Below are 22,753 nucleotides of genomic sequence, written 5' to 3'. Positions count from 1 at the left end.
GTTGGCTTCTGAGATGAGTTGGATTGAGGAGTTGTCCTCAACAGGTCATTTCCTTCAGTTTGAATAATTTTCTTGATCTTGGAGGGAACTTAGGTGAGTGAATAGCTGGCTTTCCTTTCCTGACCTCTGGAGAGAGTTTAATTCCAGGTGAGGGTCAACAAGTCTTGGCTGAGACCAGCACTAGAGCAATATTTAGTTAGATAGGCTAAATATCTTTATCTTTTTGTATTCTCTACTTTCACTCTTTCCACCTCTTTTGTAAATAAAAGTTATTAATAGTCATTTCGACTTTGAGCAATAATACTTTAAATTGGCAATAACCATATTATTTATAATTTCTATATATTTTAGTCGAACCATTAATTTTAGTCCCTACAGAAGTAAGGTTATGTGAAAAGCTCAGAGGAAAAACCTTGTATGGGAGGCAGTCTTAGTAACTCTAGGATTGTATTACCTGATTTGAGACCAAAAATCATCTGAATAAAAGTCATCTCACCTCCTGTGCTAAAGCTGTGGAAAATGTCTCCCCATGACAAATCACTATGGTCAGCACTAAGAGCATAAACTGAGACACACTCTTAAAAAAGCCTTAGTTAAAAATGAAATTTCAAAAGCTCCATTTCCAAGAAAATAGAATTGGAATTTAGTTTTCTAGCCTTACCTAATTCATACAAATCATACGTTCACTTACTTTGCTTTCACTTGTTTAATTTATATAAAAAAGCCCCCCAGTAGTAACAGTGGACCCCAGTAAAATCAAAGCCATGGTCTGGCCAGAATCAGTCATGTAGACCCATGACTTCACCTGAGGTTTCTAACCCATCCGTGCTGTACTTTGTAGAAAGTGGGTGCCCTTCCAAGAAACTACTGATGCAGGCATTGTATGAGAATCTGGGTTAGATGGTTACACACTGATATTTATTTATGTCTATAGAAAATTATTTGAGCTTCTTTGAGATAAACTAAGTCAATGCACTAAGATTGTCAATCATTACTAATCATTGTCCATGTAAAAAGATTGCCTAATCCTTTAGCTTATGTAATATTGCTGTATAAAGTACTAGCTGTGATGAAATAAATTTTGCCATGATTCACCATTAGTGTATTGTAGTCTGCCTGATCCCAGAAAACTATCCATTCTTTTCATTCTGTCTCCTGAATCCACAACTACTCCCAGCAGGCCTGGCATAAGGTGAATACTACTGTTGTCAGGATCAGTGGACTCATTCTAAGGCAGGTTAGGCTGTATCTAATAAGATGATATTAGTGGGGTTATGTGGAAAGATTTGTCACATATAAATATATAAAAATAATTATTAAAAAAAATCAACTTCAAAAAAATCATCAATAATATAACAGAGGGATTCAAGAGATTCTATAAAAATAGGATATTGGATATATTTTACACAAAATATTGGTGTTTGCAAAGGTGCATTACAGTGGTTTAATGACTATGTAACCTCAGTTTTCTCATTTGTAAAATGAGCTGGAAAAGGAAATGAAAAAACATTCCATTATTTTTCTCAAAAAGAAAAAAAAAAGAATCCAGCTGGAGTCATGGAGTCAGACAAGATTGAACTGATAGAACAATAACGGCTACAATCAGGGAGGTGAAGACATCATATAATTCTCTCCTGGTCAGATCAAATCTAGGATATTATTTTCATATTTGAGACCGATGAAGGATTCTGCAATTTTGATCTTGAACATCATTTACACTACCCTCATAATATTAGATAAGAAGTAACTGAAGCCCATAGGGGTTAAATGAGTTAAGGATTCCAATGTCAGAAAGTAATAGAGCTATATTTACAAATCAATCTGCTCTCTCTTTCTTGATCTGTGTAGACTTTGATACTTTAAATCACCTTCTCCATGATACTCTCTTCTTTCTTCTTTCCTGTGACATTGCTCTCTCCTGGTTTTATTCCTACATGTAAGAGTAGTCCTTCTTTTTCTCCTTTATTATATCTTCAACCATGTCATTACTGCCAATCAGGGTTCTTTCCTGAACCTGTTTCCTTTCTCTAGACATACTATTTCACTTATTGATCTCATCACCCCATGGATTCAATGATCATCTTTATGCTGATGATTCTCTGATGTACTTATTCAACTCCAGGCTTTCAAACTTTTCTCTTTAAACCTCCAGCCTTCCATCTCCAATTGTCTATTAAATTAAAGACTCCTAGAAGGCTGGGATTCTATTTTTTGTATTTCTATTCCTAACACTTCTCACAATTCCTGGCATATGGTAAGAGCTTAGTATATGTTGATTGACTGGAGACATCTTAGACTTAATATTTCCAAAACAGAATTCATTAGTTACCACCACCCCCCCCAAAAAAAAACCCTCTTCCCATCTTCCTAATTTCCCTTTTCCTGCTGAGAGTACTACCATTCTTCCCAGTCTCACCAGCTCATTACTTGGGTGCTATCTTCAGCTCCTTACCATTTGTCACCCTTACACCCACATAAAAAAATTTGTTGGTCCTTTATTTGTTCTCTTACCAATTCTATCCTGTTAAGATTATCTTCATAAAATATCTCAAATTCACCCTCTTCACTATTTGACAGTGTCACTACCATAGTGCATACCCTCATCACCTCACACCTAGATTATGGAGATAGCTTCTGGCCTTCTGCCTGCCTCAAGTTCTTCCCCATCTGAGTCCATCCTCCACTCATCTCAAAAAGTGATATTCATCAATAAAAGGCTCATCATGTCAGTCCCCTACTTGATAAACTCCAGAGGCTCCCTGTTTCCTTTAGATTCAAATGCAAAAGCCTCAGTTGGGCATTCAATATCCTTCATAATCTGACTTTCTCCTACCTGTTTCATATTCTTTACTTCCCTCTGTGGATTCTTCAATTCACTAACACTGGCTTCCTTACTGTTCCTTATATATGATAATACATTTCCTGACTCAAATAATTTTTGCTAAATGTCCCCCATACTTGGAATCTCTTCCTTTCATCTTTACCTTTTGACTTCTCTAGCTTCTTTCATGCCTCAGTTAAAATCCCATCTTCTACAAAAATTCTTTCCCTAGCCTATGAGCATTAAACCTACAATCTAGTACTTCTTGATAAGCTCCAATTCATCTGGTTTATTCTACATATGCCTTTCTTACATATATTTATTTGCATATTATCTATCTTTTGGGCTGTGAGTTCCTTAAGAGCATGGCCTAGCTGTAATCTTTCTTTTCCCTTTTCTTATTAGCACAGAGGTTGTACCTAGTTGATCCTTAATAAACAGCCTTCTCAGTTTGTTGGAGTATGGGGTGGGTAAATGGAAAAGATGCTGGTTTTGGAATCAAAGAGAAAAAAACTACAGCACTTGAAGACCAAGTCACTTATCTGCTCTGATCCCCATAGTAGTAACTTCCTCAATGGCTGGTTGGAGCTTAAATGAGGTCATGTAAAGGGTTTTGCTGGCAAAATATGCAAATCAGATACAAGCTGAATCCAAGTGAATCTCCAGTGGCCTTCCTACTATAGTGTCCCTTCATTTCAGGAAATCTGAAAGTCTTGGAGTAAGTCTTGGAGAAAGACTTGGAGTAAGACTTGTAGTCTTGGAGGAAGACTAATATATTGAGGGGTTTTAAATTATACATACACTGATTAAAGGAAATGAGAAAGGTAATTCTGGAAAAGAAAATATTTAGGTGGAGATTAAAGATATCTTCAAGTGTTTGAAGATTGGATATGAAAAGGTTGAAGAAGACAAATGGTCAAAGGTAGCAGAGATGTAGATTCCAGAGTTGATTCAAAATGCAATGAATTATCCCAGGAGGTAGTAACATGTCCATCAATGAGTTTTTAATTGGTGAAAGAGGTTATATAGGAGACTGGGAATCTTGATTTCTCTTTTAAATGTGGATTAGACTAAATCCCTTCTGAAGTCCCTTATAATTCTAAAATCCTCATGGATTTGTCACTTCTCTTGGACAGTTGCTTATGTCATGGGATATTGGGGTCAATAAAATGTTTTTGGAGGAACCATTGTAAATGTAGGCTTCTGGTCCTGACTATGGGCTGGATCTGATGACCTCAGAGGGACTTTTAACTTCTGATATTCTGTTATGTCTTTACTACTCAATTATTGTGATGGGACAGTGCAAATAGGAAGTGAAAAGGACAGGTAAATGATTCATGGACAAAGACAGCATCTAGAAGAGATTACTCTGCACTCAAAATAGTATCAGTCTTGGATTGTATTGTCCAAAGTTAGCACAGGAGGGTTATAGGGTGTATCAAGGTTAATACCATTAAACTTTGAATCAGGAAAACATCAGTTCAAATATTACACAAACACTTATTAGCTATGTGAATACTTCCTCATCCATGAAATGGGAGCAATAATATTCCCTCCATTAAAGGTCTTTTTTGAGGATCAAATGAGATAATATATACAGTGTTTTGCAAGTATCATTGTTTTTCTTATTTGTGTTATTACACATGTGTTCATTAAGACTATGGGTCTTGTAGCATCTAGTCCTGTTATAGCTGAGAGTTTCTGATCTTGTCACTTCACAGTGACTTCTGCCTGAAGCCCAGAATCATTTCAGAAAGAATTATACATGATATAATAGCATGTGTCAGCCCCAGAATCCATAGGGCCACTTGCTGGTACAGGGACACCAATGAGTCACCAGCTGAGGAGGAAGAAACATTATAAACAGATAAAGCAAACTTCTTAATTAACTCAGAGTTTCTTTGGTCCTAGGAGCTTTACCAGAAACAGAGAAAGAGATTCAAAAACATATTTTTCCCTTTCTATTTTGGTTCTCCTGTTGGTCTAAATGACAGAGGTGGAGATGCCTCAGGTAGAGATGGTCCCAAGAGCTTCTCCATGGCTGAAAATGAAGACTGATGTCAGGGAAAAGGCAGGCATCTGTCTACTCTTAAAAACAAGAACATTAAGAAAATTTCTAATCTAAGAAACAGTGATGTTTAAATACTCCACCCCTTCCATCACTCCCCTAAGCAAACACCTGTCTGATATTCATTTGTGTTTCTGTAGGCACATTGAATAGGTCTTGGCACTCAGAGGTGATTTTTCAGATGCTGGACATTCTCCATCATGACTAGACCCAAGTAGGTGACGTTTGTCTAGGCTAACCACTAATTGACTACCTCTAGGCTTGGGCCTTAAACTGATTTTCACAGAGATGCTGCCCACAATTCAGAGAAAAATTTCCTGTGTGATTCCTGTCCTCCTGGTAATGCTTCTACAGCTCTCACCTTCTGTGCACAAGACAGAGAAGCCTCTTTGTTTCCTAAAAACCAGTCCCAGCCTTTCCAGGGATGGAGACCTAGTTATTGGGAGCTTTCTCCCCATGCATTCTGTAGAAGTGAGTAATGTCATAGGAGAAGGTCTCTTTCAAAGACATCCTGACAAGAGTTGTAAAGATTACAAGTAAGTGCCTGCCTGATTATCTCATAAAGTTCTCTTTAGCATTGTGATGTTTGCAAATAATGCTGAGAGCAGGGGCTTCATTATGTTTTCTCTCACATTTTCTCTGGGATCTCTGAAAGATCTAGGTGTTTGATTCAACCAGCTGGCAGTGCCTTTTGGTTGATCTAATGAGATTTTGTATGGAAAGCATTTTGTAAATCTTAAAGAATGATGTGAACAGCAGTGAGCCTCAATTCCCCCACTATAAAGTAGAGATAATAGCATCAACCCCCGCTCCCAGGGCTTTTGTGAAGCTCAACTGAGATCACATATGTAAAGTATTTTACTAACTTTATAACTACTAACTATTATTAACATTATTAAGTTCTCTGGAACTCGATTTCTTTCCATGTAAAATTGCACCGAACTCCTAGGGTTTGGGGGTGGTGCTTCATTAGTATCTTCTGTCATGTTCAGGCCTCATGCAATACTGACAGCTCTCTGGATGGCTGAATTAAAATTTTTCTTCTTCCTTTACTGCTTCTGGAAAACTATGGAAACATAGCAATTATTTAATATGTCAAAATTCAAAATCAAAAGAGAAATGGACAAGAATATGGCCTCAGGAACCAGAGTTTTGACTTTCCAAATCCAGATCCTTCTCCAGGGATGTTTGTGCTCCAGCAGTGTCATGGTGAATTAGCTCAGGAGTTCTAGAGTTAAGAGATGTACATGGCTAGGAGATGTGAGCTGAGTGAGAATGGGAAAATCTTGGCTAAAACTTTTATCTATTAACTATTATTTTCTAAAAACTATTATTTTAACTATTGAAAAATAGCCAAGGCATGACTGGGCATTCTCTTATGAGCTTCTCTTTCTGCATGTCTGTCTCTACCCTTCTATCTCTTTATCCATTATCATCTCTGTTTCCTATTTTCCCCAATCATCTGTCTTTCTTTGCTTACTGAATTTATCTTCAGTCAACTGTAAAAATAGGGAAACAGTCTCGATTACATCACATTATACTATTTGACTCTCTTTTTATATTCTCCTTCTGTAGTAGCCAGAAAATAGAGACTCATAGTTCATAGCTTGACAACACTATGCTCTGTTGAGCAGGGTAGCTACCAGAGACTCATAGCTCATAATTTGGCTCATAACTTGACAGCATCATGCTCTATCGAACAGTACCACTACTCCCTTAATAGAGTAGCTCTAACTCCTAACCCCGAACCCCAAACAGTAAGGTTTCCACGGTATCTGGAGAGATCAACACTCCCACTAAGGAATGTTTGGCTATTGTCAAGCGCCAGGACACCTGTACCTGTCTCCCAGGCCCTGAAACGTATATATTCCCTCCTCTGAATGCACCACTTGGGACTCTCTTGTTGAGTTCCCCCAGTGCGCACTGGTAATAAAGCTTTCTCCTGCTTTGATTGCATTGTCTCATGTGTTCCTTTGGTGGCCACCCATTTGAACCCTAACACTTCTTATTTCTAAGTATATTTTTCACTTCCTTCTCAGAATTGATCCTGGTTGAGAGCTGAGGGTGGTGGGTCCTGCTCCCTCCACACCTGATGAGTTTTTAAAAAGTTCCTGAAAAAGGGGGCAGCTGGGTAGCTCAGTGGATTGAGAGCCAGCCCTAGAGATGGGAGGTCCTAGGTTTAAATCTGGCCTCAGACACTTCCCAGCTGTGTGACCCTGGGCAAGTCACTTGACCCCCATTGCCTACCCTTATCACTCTTCTGCCTTGGAGCCGATACACAGTATTGACTCCAAGATGGAAGGTGAGGGTTTTAAAAAAAAGTTCCTGAAAAACCTTCACTTTGAATTGTAAATAAAGGCAGGGAAGTGGTTTTTCATGGGGATAAAATGCCTTCCAATCCAAATTGTAATGGAAAGGAACAAGAATATGGGAATGATTTGACTGAAGAATCAATTATTCAAATATTTATTCAGCTCTATTGTTTACCAGGCACTGTCCTAGGGTCAGCTGAGAAGAAATCAGCACCAAGAAATTAACCATTCCAACTTACCAGAAATTTATACTTTAATGAAGGAGATAACATTTTCATATGAAATGCACACTGCCTGAATATAATCTCAATTAATATGCTGTTATTTTTGGTGATATTAATTGTATTGGAGTTTTTTGTGAACCTATTTCAGGTTTTTCTGGCAAAAATAATGGAGAGGTTGATTTATTATTTACTTCTCTAGCTCATTTTACAAATGAGAGAACTGAGAAAAACAGGGTGTTAATTAACTTGCATAAAGTCACAAAATTGGATTTGAACTCAGGTCTTCTTGATTGTAAACCAGGCAGTGTTTACACTGAGATAATATAGAATAGAAGCAAGAGAAGTTGGGAAGATCAAGATTCATGAAAAAAGTCTGCAGGTTTATTCTTAAGCTTGTCTTAAACCAAGACAGTATCTTTAGGAAGTGAAAAGATATTTAATTATATATTGTCTCTCCAATTAGAACAGAAGTTCCTTGAGGCAGGGAATGTTCCTTTTCTTTTTATCCCCAGCATTAAGTAGAATCTGAAGCATATTAAGTGCTAAATTTTTTTTTTCTTGACTGAGTCCAATGAATTGTATTTGAGTATTTTGTTCTTAGTTTCCTATTCTCTATCCCTCAGGTGGCTGCACAAAAATTACCAGCAGGTCCTGGCCCTGGTATTTGCTGTGGAGGAGATCAACAGGGACTCCAATCTGTTACCCAATATTTCTACCTTGGGATTCCATGTCTATAATGCCTACCACAGTGATGAGAGAACCCTGGAGAGCTCCCTGAGGTGGCTGTCTGGCCAGGGCCAGCTTATCCCTAACTATAGCTGCTTGTGGAAGGACCAGCCTGTGGCTATCATTGGAGGAGCCACATCAGCTCTGTCTGTCCAGATGGGGACCCTGCTGGAGCTCTACAAGTTTCCACAGGTGAGGGATGCTGAGTCAATCACCTTCTGTGCTTTTCTCAAACCATTAAATATTGGGAGTCATAGAGATTCCTTTAGTAATGAATATATTATTCAATTTTTGGTGTGCTTAAGCATCCTAGAGATGAGCTTGAACAAACTGCCTCTCTCTCCATCAGACTCTGAAGATGACACTGGGCAGCAGCTTTGCCAAGGTCAAGCAGGTCCTTGGAAGCAAAACTAAGATGAGATCCCAAATGCCCTGACTTGTAGTTCAGCAGGTTGTGTGGTATGAAAAATTTTAAAGTTAGATGACTAGAAGGATGTTAGTATCCTCAACAGAAATAGGAAATTGAGGAAAAGGGGAAGGGTTGAACAAAGGTCAGTTTGAGGGTGGGGAATAATGGGTTAATTTGGGATTTATGGAGTTTAAGATATATGTAAGACATTCAGTTTATAATGTCTAATGGTCAACTGGTGATGTAAGACCTAAGGCCAGGAGAGAAGGTGGTGATGGATTAATAAAGCAGAAATGTTATGAATGTAGAAGTGACAAGACTTCTAACTGTATATTAGAGAGATTAAAGAAAAGGAGCCAAAGATGATTTTGATGCTATGAATGTGTCACATATAGGAATAAATGGCTGCCTTGAAAAGAAAAAAGGAAAGGATAGAAAAGAAGGAGTTTGGAGTGAGACTCTTTAATATATATATATATTTGGGATATAGAACTAACCTCACTACTTCCCTATCCCTAAACTCCTCTATACTTTTCTTTTTCCCTTGAAGTGACCGCTTACTCCTCCCTGTTACCCCTGGTCATAATCTCATAATCTACCCTATCTACATCTTCTCCTTTAACCTCTATATAAAAGTCCATATTTATAATCTTTATATATAAAGTTAGTGGCCAAGTCTCATCATATCTACATATGTAGCTAATCAAAAGTTATGAACAATTTTGTACCCCTTTGTGCATTTTTTCAAAATAGTCTCCAGAAGGGTAGGATCAGTTGACAACTTCATCAATAAGCATTAGTGTCCCTATTTTACCACATTCCCTCTCTCATTTCTCACGTTCCTCTTTTGTCACAGCCAATCTGAGAACTATGAAGTGATACCTCACAGGTATTGTAATCAATAGTTATTTAAAGCATTTTTATATGACTATAAGTACCTTTGATTTCTTTTTTCTGAAAACTGTTTGTTCCTGACTTTTGACCATTTATCAGTTGGAAATGATTCATGATTCTGGGAAAATTCTGTTTTGTCACTGAGCAGTCTTAGTCACTATATATCTACTTAGTCTATATATCTACTTTTTTAATCCAATCGTACCACTCCTAGGCGTGTATCCCAAAGAGACAGAAGATAGGGGAAAAGAAACTACTTGCACAAAAATATTTATATTATGTTGTTCCTTTTTTGTTGTGTTTTTTTTTTGGTGGAAAATAACTGGAAATTGAAGGGATGCTAATCAATTTGGGAATTGTTGGAGGCCATTGAGAGATACAGGGTCTCTAATAGGTATTTTTATCTGGATCCCATCAAAATTAATGTAGCTGACAGGGTCATATATTGTCTCATTTGACCTGAAAGGATCTGGTTAGAGGATGGATGGCATATCTGAGATAAAAAGCCAGACCCCTCCCAATGGCTCCTCTTTATTATTGAAAACATATTAATTTAGTTTCTAAGATAACCTCAAGTTTTATAAAAAGCCTCTAAGCATTGTATAGTAAACCGGCAGTTAAGGAGCTAACAGTTTTTCTCCAAGACAGAAAAGCAGAATTTAAGCAAAAAGCTGGGGGGGGGGGGGCTCTGAATCTGTTCCCAGACTGCCCAGGGTCAAAAGCAAGCAAGTCAGACAGTTTCATATCCAGCCAGGTGCTTTCCACCCTATAATATGTTAAAAGCTCTCATTAATTAAAGACATCTCTTAAAGTATAGAAACTTTTCTCTGAAATAACTTTTATATAAAAAATGAAGCTCATTCCTAAGCTTGAATCTTGTCTCATTCCGGGCTTAATCTTTATGGGAGAAAATTTTGTAAGTCATATGTCAATCATGATGTAACTCTGTAACCTTGAGTGCTTGTACATCTGTGAATTGCTTTGTGCTTTGTGTGAAATGGGTTCTTGAATACTGTATAAAGTAAACCCCATGCTCTACGTCAAATTGGAGCAGTTTTAGGCTATCCATTAGTCTGACTGTTCTCAATCATTCTTTTTGTCCTTATCAATCCGATGCCATAAAATGCCATTCAAAATCCCTGTTAATACAGAGCTGAACCTCTTATAGGGAATGGCTGAACAAGTGGTGGTATTTGAATATAATCAAATACTATTGCACTATAAGAAAGGACAACCAAGATGATGATGAAAACTGTGATTTTTGAAGATTTTGTTATTGATGTGTCCAATTATCCTGTTGGATTCCCTAATATTGAACCAGACCTTCATTCCTGGTATAATTTCCACCTATTATAGTATATGATCTCCTGATCAGTAAAATACTTGCTAATATTTTATTTAAAATATTTGTATCAATGTTCATTAGGGAAATTGTTGTATAATCTTTCTTGTTTTTCTCTCTTCCTAATTAATGTATTAGCAAAACATTTATATCAAAGAGCAATTAGTTTTGACTCCTTTCCCTATTTTCTCAAACAGTTTATAAAGGATTAGAATAAATTGTTCTTCAGATATTTGGAACAATTCACTTGTGAACACATCTGGTTCTGGGGATATTTTTAGGTAGCATATTTTTGGCTTATTTAATTTCCTTTCATTTTTCTTTCCTATCTTTTTAAAGATAGTGTTATTTAAGTGTTATATTTCTTCAAATAAGAGCAATTTATGTTATTGTGTCATTGTAAGTATAAGCAAGTAATGCTTATTGTAAGTATTCATCCATTTAACTTAGGAGGTTACATTTATTGTGTACTTTACTTCACAAAAGTTCATACAAGTCTTCTTAGGATTTTTCTGAAATGATCTTATTCAACATTTATTTTGAAATAATAATATTCCCTTATATTCCTGTAATATACCTCATTCAATTTTTCCCAAACTGATGGGAACCCTTACAGTAATTCATTGCTTTCCATAAAAAGAAGTGGTATAAATAGTTTTCTATTCATTGATGTTATTCCTTTGTTTTTAAAGCTCTTTTAAATTCATGAAAAATAGGGGGCAGCTGGGTAGCTTAGTGGATTGAGAGTCAGGTCTAGAGACAGGAGGCATTTTTCTAAGTTGATTTGTTTTATTGCTACTCATTTTTAGTGGGTTTGCATAGGGCAGCTTCGATCACAGCAGTAGCACCTCTGCCTATCACCTCCTTTAGCTCACATGGGTCCCTGCAGATGGAACATTGTGGCCTACCCAGCCAACTCACCCCACATACCACCCTCTCCCACTGCCACCAGCACTACTTTTGCCAGCCAAGGCACTCATCTAGAAGCACCCCTACTTTATGTGCATTTCTAGTTGTAATGATCATTATCAGTACTTTCCATTTAAACAACCTATTTATTCCTTTAATTATTTATCTGTTTGGCAATAATTATTCTTCCAAAAGTGGTGAATCTATTTCTCAGATATCTTGAAAATAAAGCTTTTATTCAAGGAACTTATTTCAAAGATAATCCTACCAATTACCTATTTCTTTTCTAATTTTGCCTGATTTACTATTGTTTCTGCAAAAACTTTATAATTTTATGTTCTCAGAATTCTCAGTCTATCTTCTATAACTATTGATCAGAGATTGGTCATGAGTACTTTCATTATCCACTAATATGAAAGGTATTTTTTGATTTACATTTATGTTTAAAGTATGCATCTTCTTGCAGGTTATCTTGACAAATGGTGTTCATTTTTGAACTATTAACTTTATACTCTAAGACTATTTTCTAGTTTTCATAGTACTTCTTGTGAATTGTAAGTTCTTACCTTTAGTAGCTGAAGTCTTTAGAGTTACCAAATTTGTGGTAACATGATCTTTTACTTCAATATGTTGTATAGCTCATCTATTCCATGAACTAACCTGTATTTATAATATAATATCAAATGATTTCGATGATTACGACTTCTCAGTAAAGTTTGAGATATTACTACTAGATCCTTCCTAGTTATTTTCACAGTTTCCCTTGAGATTATTGGTATTTTTTCTTCCAGATCAATTTAATTATTGTTTTTCTACATGTGTGAAGAGATTATTTAGTGGATTTATACAAAATAAGTAAATTAATTTAGATATTGTTGTAAATTTAAATAGGGAATTCTTAAATCCACCACCTTTCTTCTAACACAACATAATTTACTCATAATTTATACTTTGCTGAAATTTGCTCAACAATATAGAAGGCACAGAAACCAAAATGCCCCATGTTTCTTTCTCATCTAGATCAGCTATGGACCTTTTGATTCAAACTTGAATGACAAAGCCCAGTTTCCTTCTCTCTACCAGATGGCCCAAAGGGACTCCTCCCTGCACCATGGTATTGTCCAATTAATGGTACAATTCGAATGGACATGGGTAGGTCTGGTGACCACAGATGATATGAGAGGTGAAGAATTCCTCTGGAACATAAGAGGGGAAATGACCAAGTATGACATCTGCCTGGCCTACACTGAGAAGCTCCCAGTCAGTGAGAGAAGACACACAGAATCTCAGGATATGTTCATGCCACGTATCTTACAATCCTCAGTCAGAGTCATCATCATTCATGGTGACACAGATTCACTCATGATCCTTAGATATTCACAGCCTATTCTTCATTATATGCTAAAGAAAGTCTGGATCACCACTTCTCATTGGGACATCACCATGAGACCCCAGTGGAATGATGGGCACAGTTTCCATGGAGCGCTTTCATTTTCACAGATGACAAAGGAGATTCCTGGTTTCAAGTCCTTTCTCAGGACAGTGAACCCTGCCCAATACCCAGAGGATGCTTTACTGAAGGAGTTCTGGTGCTCAGCATTCAAAGACTTGGAGAAACTGGAAAATGAGGAGCCAAATGAATGCTCACCTAATGCCTCCTTGGAAACTCTTCCTCTGCACATCTTTGATATGGCAATGTCTGGTCTGAGTTACACCATCTACAATGCTGTGCATGCTGTGGCCAGAGCACTCCATGAAATGCTCCTGGTGACATCAGAGAGAGAATCTGTAAGAGCCGGAAAAAGCTGGATGCCTCAGCCATGGCAGGTAACATTAAGTGCCCCCTCTGTACTAGCTATTGTCTTGAGTACAGTTTATACATTAATGAAACAAAAAATAAGATATTATGGGAAAGAATTATGTACATTGTGAACTTAATCAAAATTAATACAAAAGAAAAGCGAGACAATGTCTAATCTAAATTTTCTTGTCTAAAATGTTGATTGAGTACATTCTATTGAGAAGTAGTCAAGACAAAAATAGAGAGGCAGTAGATATTATATAAAATTCAAGCCATAGCAAAAAAGAGTGGCTAGTTATGATATAGTGTGTAAAGGAAATAAGATGAAATATAATGACATTTTTCATTAAATGGCTTTTCGATATGATGACTCTTGATTACAAACCAAATTGTTAATATGAGACTAGGTCAGGTGTGGGTTTGAGATCTTTGTGAATTCTTTGCCAGTCTAGAATGATGTTGTGAACACTCCATGTAGGGATGAATGGAACCTCTAACTCAGATTTCAATTAACATCTTTTTAGCCAACATTTGTTTAAAATCTAATAGTGTAAATAAAAACCAGTGTCTTTCCTCCTGAAAATATGAAAATACTCCATAGAATACAGAATCTATTGTCTAGATTGGTTCTTACAGAAACCAAGATATTTATTACTCACACCAAACAAGAGCACTAACTTTGGGCCATGAAGATTGGGATCTCCTATATAGGCCATATGGCATACTTTGGTAAGAGCCCTGTCTTTTGGCACTAGACAGTGACTGATGTTTCTCTTCCCTTTCAGCTCCACAATTTTCTAAAGGAAATCCACTTTGACAATAGTGCTGGTGACCAAGTCTTTTTGGATGATACAGGAAATTCTGAGGCCCATTACAACATTTTGGAGTACTTGTTCTTTGAAAATGGGACCGAAACTCTGGTGAAAGTGGGACAGTTTGTTCCAAATGCTCCCTATGGTCAAGATTTTACCATTTATAAAGAGACCATAGTGTGGGGCTGGAATGAGCCAAAGGTCAGAAACAATTTCAGTTTTAATTCAGAGCTTCCAATCATGGAAACACATCTCATTTCTTAGGTTATATACACAAAGAGCTTTTTTTAAGGTTAAAATCCTACACAAATATTAGCCATTCTTATTAATTCATACATAGCCATTTTGTAGAGAAAATCTTTCTCTAGTCCCTCTTTCCATTTTCTTCCTAGGATGACTAAGAAAAAAATAGTAGTAGTCAGTCCACCCAATTTTCCCACACTGTGTAATATTTCATAATCTGCATTATCACGATATCCATTTATTTGACTTCAGCGAAAGCAAAGTCATTCATTCTTTTGAAGTTTTGTCTAACGACTTCAGCTAATTTATTTTATAAAATTAGCTGCATTTCTGAATATTCCAAAACAATTTGTTTTGCCAAATTGTATTTACCAAGACTGTGGGATTTATTCTTTGTGTTCCATTGAAAAATGAAGTCCATCACAGCCTTGACTCTGAGTGCCTTACCTTATATGTGAAAAACAATTAATGTATATATTTTAGATCATTATTCTGCTTTCATTTAACTATTAGGGTTGTAACAATTGTTAGTATTACACATAGAATTATAGAATATTTTACCTGAAAGAGACCTTTGCCATCCAACCATCTCTTTTTTTCAGATAAAGAATCTAAAACCCAAAGCAGAGCAGTAGCTCAGCCAAAGTCACATTGCTCCTGATGAATAGGAATTGAAATTCTATCTCTTGAACACATGTGTAATGGGTATTCTCTTAAATATGCTCATTGATTCATAAGCCTGGAAGAAGTTCAATATCTCTTTAATAAAATAAGATTCATTGCTTTTGCTAAAAAATGACACAATTCTCAAAAAATAATATATTTCCCCATGTGTTATTAAGGTGAAGATCCTCAAAGCATTTTCTTTTCATCTCTCTGTTCAGGCTCCTCATGCTGTGTGCAGTGAAAGCTGTGGCCCTGGATTCAGGAAAACCCCACAGGAGGGAGAACCGGTCTGTTGCTTTGACTGTTCTTCATGCTCAGAAGGGGAGATTTCCAAACAAATTAGTAAGGAATTCAATGACCTTTCCTAACAAACCCACTAAAAACACAAAAAATTGGTATTTGGCTCTTGAGGTCATGTAGAATTCATGGGAACATCAATGAAAGAATAACAAGATATGCATCCACAAGGGGGAGCTGATGGTTTTCTTTCTCTTTGTTCATCTTATATCCTTGGTCTCTTTTACATATTATACAACACAATATAGGCGTGATCATCAACTGGATTAATGTGTAGGATCATAGATGTAAAAGTGGAAGGAACCTCCGTAGCCATGTAGTTCAACTCTCTCATTTGATTAATCAAGAAACAACCAAAGAATGGGATGTGACTGCTGACACTTGTTGGGTTTATGTCTCTTGCCCAAAGTGATAATGCAAAAAACAGATTTAGGATAATAACCTAGTGAGAAGATGGAACTAACTCTCCCCTTCTCACTTTTAAATTTAATCAATAGAAGCAAATACATAATTACTAAATGGTTAAGTAGGGGAGTTCATACACCACTTACTAAAGTCCTTTACATCTCCAAAAGTAACTGATTGCCCCCCCTGGGCAGTGCTAAGCAACTCTAAAGACTATAATTGGTTCCCATAAAGTGGAGAAAGGAACAGGGAGTGACATAAAGAAGGGTCTTTAAAAGTGGCAAAAACTTCCTATGAACACCCTCTTCCTCCTTAATCTGGATCGTGGAGGAGCTGGGACTCTGGCACTTCAACTGCATTTGGTAAGACAGCTCTTGGATCTTCTCCCTTTTTGGAGCCACTATTGGGTGAGTGAAAAGCGGACTCCCTTCCTGGACTCTGGAGAGATTACTTTCCAGAGAGGCCTCCTTGTCTTGGCTTGGGTTAATTAGATCTACCTGGATTAATTAGAGAATCAATTTACCTACTGTGTTAGATTCTTATGTCCTTATTTCTTCTTCCTCTTCTAAATTGTAAATAAATTTCCATAAAAGTCAATTTTGACTTGAGGTTATTCCTTAATTGAGGATTTTCCCCCTGGTGACCAATCTTTTAAAATATTCAACCCCAACCCCCCCTTTTCCCCATTACAAAGTCTTCATAGGAGTGCTGCTAGCCTTCCTTTTACATCCACACACTTCAAAGTACATTTGCTCTATTGTGGTATACTGGATAGAGCACTGGACATGGAGTCAGGAAAACCTTGAATTTAAATTGTATTTCACATATGCAGTAGCTATGTGATCCTGTGTATGGCATAACATCCATTGGTTTCCATTTCCCTATATTTGTAATGTGATAAGTTTAAATGGCATAAGTTAAATAGGTCCTTCCTATCTTGTCTCTGATGTTTGAAAGGCAATCAGAGAAAAGAATAGTTAATATGGGGTCAGAGGATTAGAGTTCAAATATTATCTCTGCTACTTTTTATCTGGATGACTTTGGGCAAGTCACTTCACTCTGTGGTCCATAATGCCTTTATTTCTACAATTAAATGATTGTTACAGATGATATCTACTGGTTAAATCTGCTTTTAAAGCCTATTTCCCTACTATACAATCTATGATCTTGTGCAGATTACATAAGTATTAAGAAGGAAACGGAGATATTCAGGGTCTAAGGTTTGTCATTGAATAAACGCTTCAGAAGATGGTGTAGATGAAGGTGGGTCTGAAGAAGGTACTCTCAGCTGAAAGAGGTCCAGCCACAGAAAGTAAGTTCAAGGTGGGAGTTTATTACTTTGGGTGAGTAAGAGATAGAGACATTTAGCCTGAATTTGGGGAATGGTGGGATGGTCAGCTCAGGAGAAAAACTATATCTGGAGGATTGTGATTAAAAATAATAAAACAATAATGGCCATTGTGAAGATCTCAGTTTCTATGTACTATGTATTTATCCTTTATACTTAAGATTTCATTTGATCCTTACAACAACTCTTGGAGATATTTTCCTTCTTTTAAATATAAAGTCAGACAGACAGATAATAGGTGACATGCTCAGGGTCACCCAGATAGTAAGTGTCTGAGGCTAGATTTAAAACTCAGGATTTCCTGACTCTAGACCCAGCACTCTATCCACTACAAAACCTAGTAAGGCGGCATAGTCAAAGCAATAACAGAAATGAGTGAATGCTTGAAGGAAAGATTATGTTTGGTTGCCTTTAGATGTGTGATCAAGTATGACATAAAGTTCTGTGTGGAAGTGGATTATAATTTTATATGAGACAGGGTCCTCTATTTAATATCTCTATACATAATTTTCGTCTCCACCAAAAAGCTGTTTATACTGGATACCCTGAGGAAGGAAATTCACAAGGAAAATCCCCTTTCTATGCCACTAATTATTAAAACAATTATAAACTGTGAAAGTTAGAACAGGTCTTAGATGTTATTTGAATAGAGAATAGAGAAGTCTGTCAATGCTCAAATATAGTCACAGAGTCACTGTGGCTTTCTAGTGACAGGTAAGCTTCTAGAGTAATGTGGTACAGGAAGTGGCCCATGGTTCCAAATCAAAATCAGTTTCAAGTCAAGTCAAAGAGAAAAAAAGAAATTTCCAACTTAAATATAAAGAAAGGACTATGACTTTGTATCAGAACCAGGTTTCCAGAGTCGACACTTAATATCAGTTCATTTATTCTTTGATACAATTTTTAAAAGAAAATCTGAGCCTGGGAGCCTTAGGATGGTTTGGCCATCTCTTTAGGTGGTCGTAGTTACTTAGAGCTTATGGCCGTGAGTCATCCTAATGAGAAGCATTTTAGTCCCTGAATCCCAGTAATGGAAAGCCAAATACATAGCAGGTGAGCCTGAAGAGATGAAGAATGAAATGTGATAGCAGAGAAAATTCTAGTGATGATACACACAGTGGAGATGCCCAGGAGTGGACATTAAAAACCAGAATAGACAATGGCTGATTATCATCATAAACCTGCACAAGCCTGTGCCCTAGGCAGCCATTTGTTGTTCGATGGCTTAAATCCTTTTCTACAAAGGATGGAAGTCTTCAGTTAACTCTGATGAACAATGATGTGTCCTTCTCAGTAGAAAAAATGGGAAAGGCTGTCTGATTCGATTCCATTTAATAGGCCAGCATAAAATGGAGTCCTAAATAGTTCAAAATGAACAACTCCTCCACAAAATTCCAGTCTTCTATGAAGTACTGAGGGACATATCCACACGCTTCCCTCAAACTTTCTGTCAGAAGCACTGGGGACACTAATATGCTACTGGTGGAATTCTGAACTGACCCAGCCATTTTGGAGAATTATAATTATAGTGTTATAAAACTGTGCATACTTTTTGATCCACTAATACCACTATTAAGTAAATTTCCTAAGATAATCATGGAAAAAGTAAAAGATTCTTTATTTTCTAAAATATTTATATGAGTTGCCTTTGTAACATCAACTTACTGGAAATTTAAGGGATGTTCATCAATAGAGTAAAGCCTAAACAAATTTGATATATGATTATGATTGAAAGAGTTATAAAGAGTTATGATAAGTCAAATGAGTGGAAACAAGAGGACATTATATATAGCATCAGAAATGTTGTCTGAAGGAAGGAACAACTGATATATAGAAATAAAGGAGACATTGTTTTACATTTAATTATATATATATATATATATTTTTTTTTTTTATCAAAAATGTTATCTCTAATGGAGGATGGAGAAAGGAAAAAGGAAGTTCCCTGGGCATTTTACTGTAATAATAGAGTAGTAAATGTTTGTTTAATGCTCATGCTCAACTTCCACCAGATCAATAGGGAATTCCCCTCAATAATAAACATGGAGGGAATCTTGATGGTTATGTGGATGAAGAGTTAGGCATGTATGGTTCTGGGTTCAAATCTTGACTGAGACCCTTCCTGGTTGTGTGACCTGGCACAAGACACAACCACAACTGCCTAGCACTTTCTACTATTCTGCTTTGGGACTGATGCTTAATATCAAATCGATGAACATAAGGGTTAAACATTTTTTTTAAACTTTAAAAAATCCTATTTGTTTGACTTCCTGGAAGACATTTAGGTTGGGTCTTTGCTTCCTCCACTATAAAAGGAGGGTCATGGACTAGATTATCTTTAAGGTGTATGTGTGCTTCAAATGTGTCTCAATATTATGATACTAGGAGCCCACAAGTTCTTTTCCTATGCCACAATTATTTGTCCATATACCAAGAGAAAAGTGAGGGTGACACATTACTATATGGATTCTCATTATGGAAAGAATAGAACAACACTCAGACTCAAAAATTGTTGCCAGGTCAGCTAAGTGGCTTAGTGGACTGAGAGCTAGACTTAGAGACTGGAGAGTTCTAAATTAAAATCTGGCCTCAGACAGTTCTCAGCTGTGTGACCCTGGGCAAGTCACTTAATCCCTATTGCCTAGCCCTAAACACGCTTTCTGCCTTGGAACCTATACACAGTATTGATTCTAAGGCGGAAGTTGAGGGTTTAAAAAAAATTGTTGCTGATACACCAAAGACTCTAGCTTCTGGAGGGAGAAGTTATTATTAGAAAGAGGACTAGATTGAGTAAAGACAGTAAAGTACAGACACTTTTTTCAAGATAAGTATTTGTACTGGAGTCCCTTGGATATCATTGCTGAAAATATTTTTTTATTTTGATAACATATTTAGAAGAGGGATTGAACAGCAAATACTTTAAATACAACAATATTTAAAATAGTAATTTAAAGCTGGGAAAGAGTTACAAATATAATTTCATTTTACCAATCTATCAGTTATTAGCAATTACATTTTCAGAAGTAGAAGTTCCCTCAATATCTCATCTGTTAATTGGGAATGCTAATAGCATTTACCTCCTGACACTAGTGTGAGGATCAAATGAGTTATTCATTGTAAAGTACTTGGAAAGATACCTGACACATACATATGCTATATAAGTGCTAGCTTAAATTTCACTTTTATTATAATGAATATTGGGAAAGTATCAGTGAGCACACATGCAATATGATCGAGGAACCATTTACTTCAATTGAAAAAGGGGAATGTTGAGAAATAGCATGATCTAGATCTTCCAAATTATAAAGGTAATGGACACAGTGAAACTGGGCTTAATCACCTTGGTGGCTATACCAAGGTGGCTATAATTATGTTTTGAGGGTCATGTTCTACCCTCTATGTCCAAATGGCTTGACCTAAGTTATTTTGTCTGTTTCCTAGGTTTGAGAATAGGGAGGATTTGAACATAAAATGATGAGATGCTTTTTGTCCCCTACAGATATGAAATATTGTATGAAGTGTCCTGAAGATGAGTATCCCAATAAGGAGAGAGATCGCTGCCTCCCCAAAACAATTACCTTCCTGGATATCAAAGAACCTCTGGGAATGACTCTAGTCTGTGTGGCTCTTTTCTTCTCTGTGCTGACAGCTCTGATTCTCGGGGTGTTTGTGAAGTTTCGTGATACATCCATAGTCAAAGCCAATAACCGGACCCTCAGCTACACTCTCCTCATCTCCCTCACCTTTTGTTTCCTCTGCTCCTTGCTCTTCATTGGCCGTCCCACTGCAGCCACTTGCCTGCTCCGACAAACAACTTTTGGGCTTGTCTTCACTGTGGCTGTTTCTTCCATTTTAGCAAAAACCATTCTGGTAGTTCTGGCCTTCAAGGTTACAAAACCAGGGAGCAGGATTAAGGTATGGCTGCAACCTAGAGTGTCCAACTGTATAGTATTCCTTTGCTCTGGGATTCAAGTGACTATCTGTGGCATCTGGCTAGGAATATCTCCCCCTTTTCCAGACACTGAAACACATTCCCAACCCAATCAGATCATCATTGAATGCAATGAGGGCTCTGTCTTTGGTTTCTACAGTGTTTTGGGGTACATTGGCTTCCTAGCATTGGGGAGCTTCACAATGGCTTTCTTGGCCAGGAGCCTGCCTGACACCTTCAATGAAGCCAAGTTTATCACCTTTAGCATGCTAGTGTTCTGCAGTGTATGGGTCTCTTTTCTGCCCACATACCAGAGCACCAAGGGCAAGGCCATGGTGGTGGTAGAGATCTTCTCCATCCTGGCCTCCAGTGCAGGTTTACTGGGCTGCATCTTTATTCCCAAGTGTCATGTGATTTTGCTGAGGCCAGATCAAAACATTCAGGAATGCCTAAGAAATAAATCAAACTGAGACTTCCTGGGGTGGAACCAAGATGGAGGAATAACTAGAGTAGCAACTGCATATCACCACAAGAATTCTCTCAAAGATTAAAATATCACCATAAAATGAATACAGGGATGATAGAACCAACAAGGAGACAGAGTGAAACAAATTTCAAGAAAAGAAAAATCCAAAAGTTAGGCAGAAAACATATGGGGCACTGGGGTGAGAGGAGAGCAGTGCCACCAAAAGACTGTAGGAAGGAGAGAAGAGCAAGCCAAGAGCAAGTCACACCCCCTCACCCCACATCTGCTGTCACAGGTTCTGAACCTAAGCTCTAACATTCAAACCCTAAGATACTGCCTGGGCAAATAGTGGTCCAAGTCAACCTACACCCCTTGAAATTTCAAGTCTGTGGAGAAGTCCAGAGTCCCAGCTCCGAGTAATTCCCTCCCCATCTTTTTGCCCAAAACTAAGGGAGGAGCTTCAGGACAAGGCAATCAAGTGTGTGCCTTATTGGATCAAGTAAACAGTGAGACCAAAAACTTGAGCCTAAGACGGGCTAGAATTTGATCAGCCCCTGAACTAATCAAGTTCAGAGTGAGATCAAAAGCTTACACTCAAGCCTAAGGAAAATCTTTAAGCTATCAGCATCCCAAGATTCAATTGAATCAGCAGGGGGAGGGGTCTCTCAGAGTTCCAGCCCTCAGATCATATATAAACTATTAAAACCCAGAAAATAAATGGAGAATAACATTGAGGAAAGACTGAAGTTTAAGAGGGTATTCCAACTTCCCAGAAAACAGATCCTGCTTATAATTAGGTAGGAAAAATGATCAAGCAACAAAAAAGCACCTAACTCTAAAGACTTTTTATGGAGACAACAAGCAAGGTATAGACCCAGAAGGGGGCAATAAAAGCAAAGCAAAAACATGCAAAGTCCAAAAGAAAAAATATGTATTGGACACAGTCTGGAAGATCTCAAAATGTTTTCAAAAATCAAATAAGAGAGGCAGAGGAAAAGTGGGGAAAAGATATGAAAGTGATACAAGAAGAAATGAAAGTGATGCAAGAAGAAATGGACCAATTGAAAAAAGGAGAACCA

The 22,753-nt window shown here is 37.2% G+C and overlaps 1 protein-coding gene across 1 annotated transcript; it reads left to right on the top strand.

Moving 5' to 3' along the window:
• Positions 1-5,231: 5,231 nt before the first annotated feature.
• On the top strand, positions 5,232-21,678 carry LOC123246018 (vomeronasal type-2 receptor 26-like). The gene is made up of 7 exons (XM_044674983.1): positions 5,232-5,382; positions 6,273-6,287; positions 8,027-8,343; positions 12,726-13,532; positions 14,292-14,519; positions 15,446-15,569; positions 20,777-21,678. The coding sequence occupies exons 1-7, from the start codon at positions 5,232-5,234 to the stop codon at positions 21,676-21,678; spliced, it is 2,544 nt and encodes an 847-aa protein (XP_044530918.1).
• Positions 21,679-22,753: the final 1,075 nt, after the last annotated feature.

The sequence above is a fragment of the Gracilinanus agilis genome, chromosome 1 (assembly GCF_016433145.1).
Source record: "Gracilinanus agilis isolate LMUSP501 chromosome 1, AgileGrace, whole genome shotgun sequence".
Classification (NCBI taxonomy): Eukaryota; Metazoa; Chordata; class Mammalia; order Didelphimorphia; family Didelphidae; genus Gracilinanus; species Gracilinanus agilis.
The sequence above is the reverse complement of the archived record's forward strand: the minus strand, read 5'-3'. Positions and strand labels throughout refer to the sequence as shown.

Excerpts from the sequence above, each read along its gene's own strand:
- LOC123246018 (XM_044674983.1), top strand. The coding sequence starts at position 5,232 with ATGCTTCTACAGCTCTCACCTTCTGTGCACAAGACAGAGAAGCCTCTT. Across the intron at positions 8,344-12,725 it reads AGCTCTACAAGTTTCCACAG|ATCAGCTATGGACCTTTTGA; the intron begins GTGAGGGATGCT and ends TTTCTCATCTAG. Across the intron at positions 15,570-20,776 it reads GGAGATTTCCAAACAAATTA|ATATGAAATATTGTATGAAG; the intron begins GTAAGGAATTCA and ends TGTCCCCTACAG.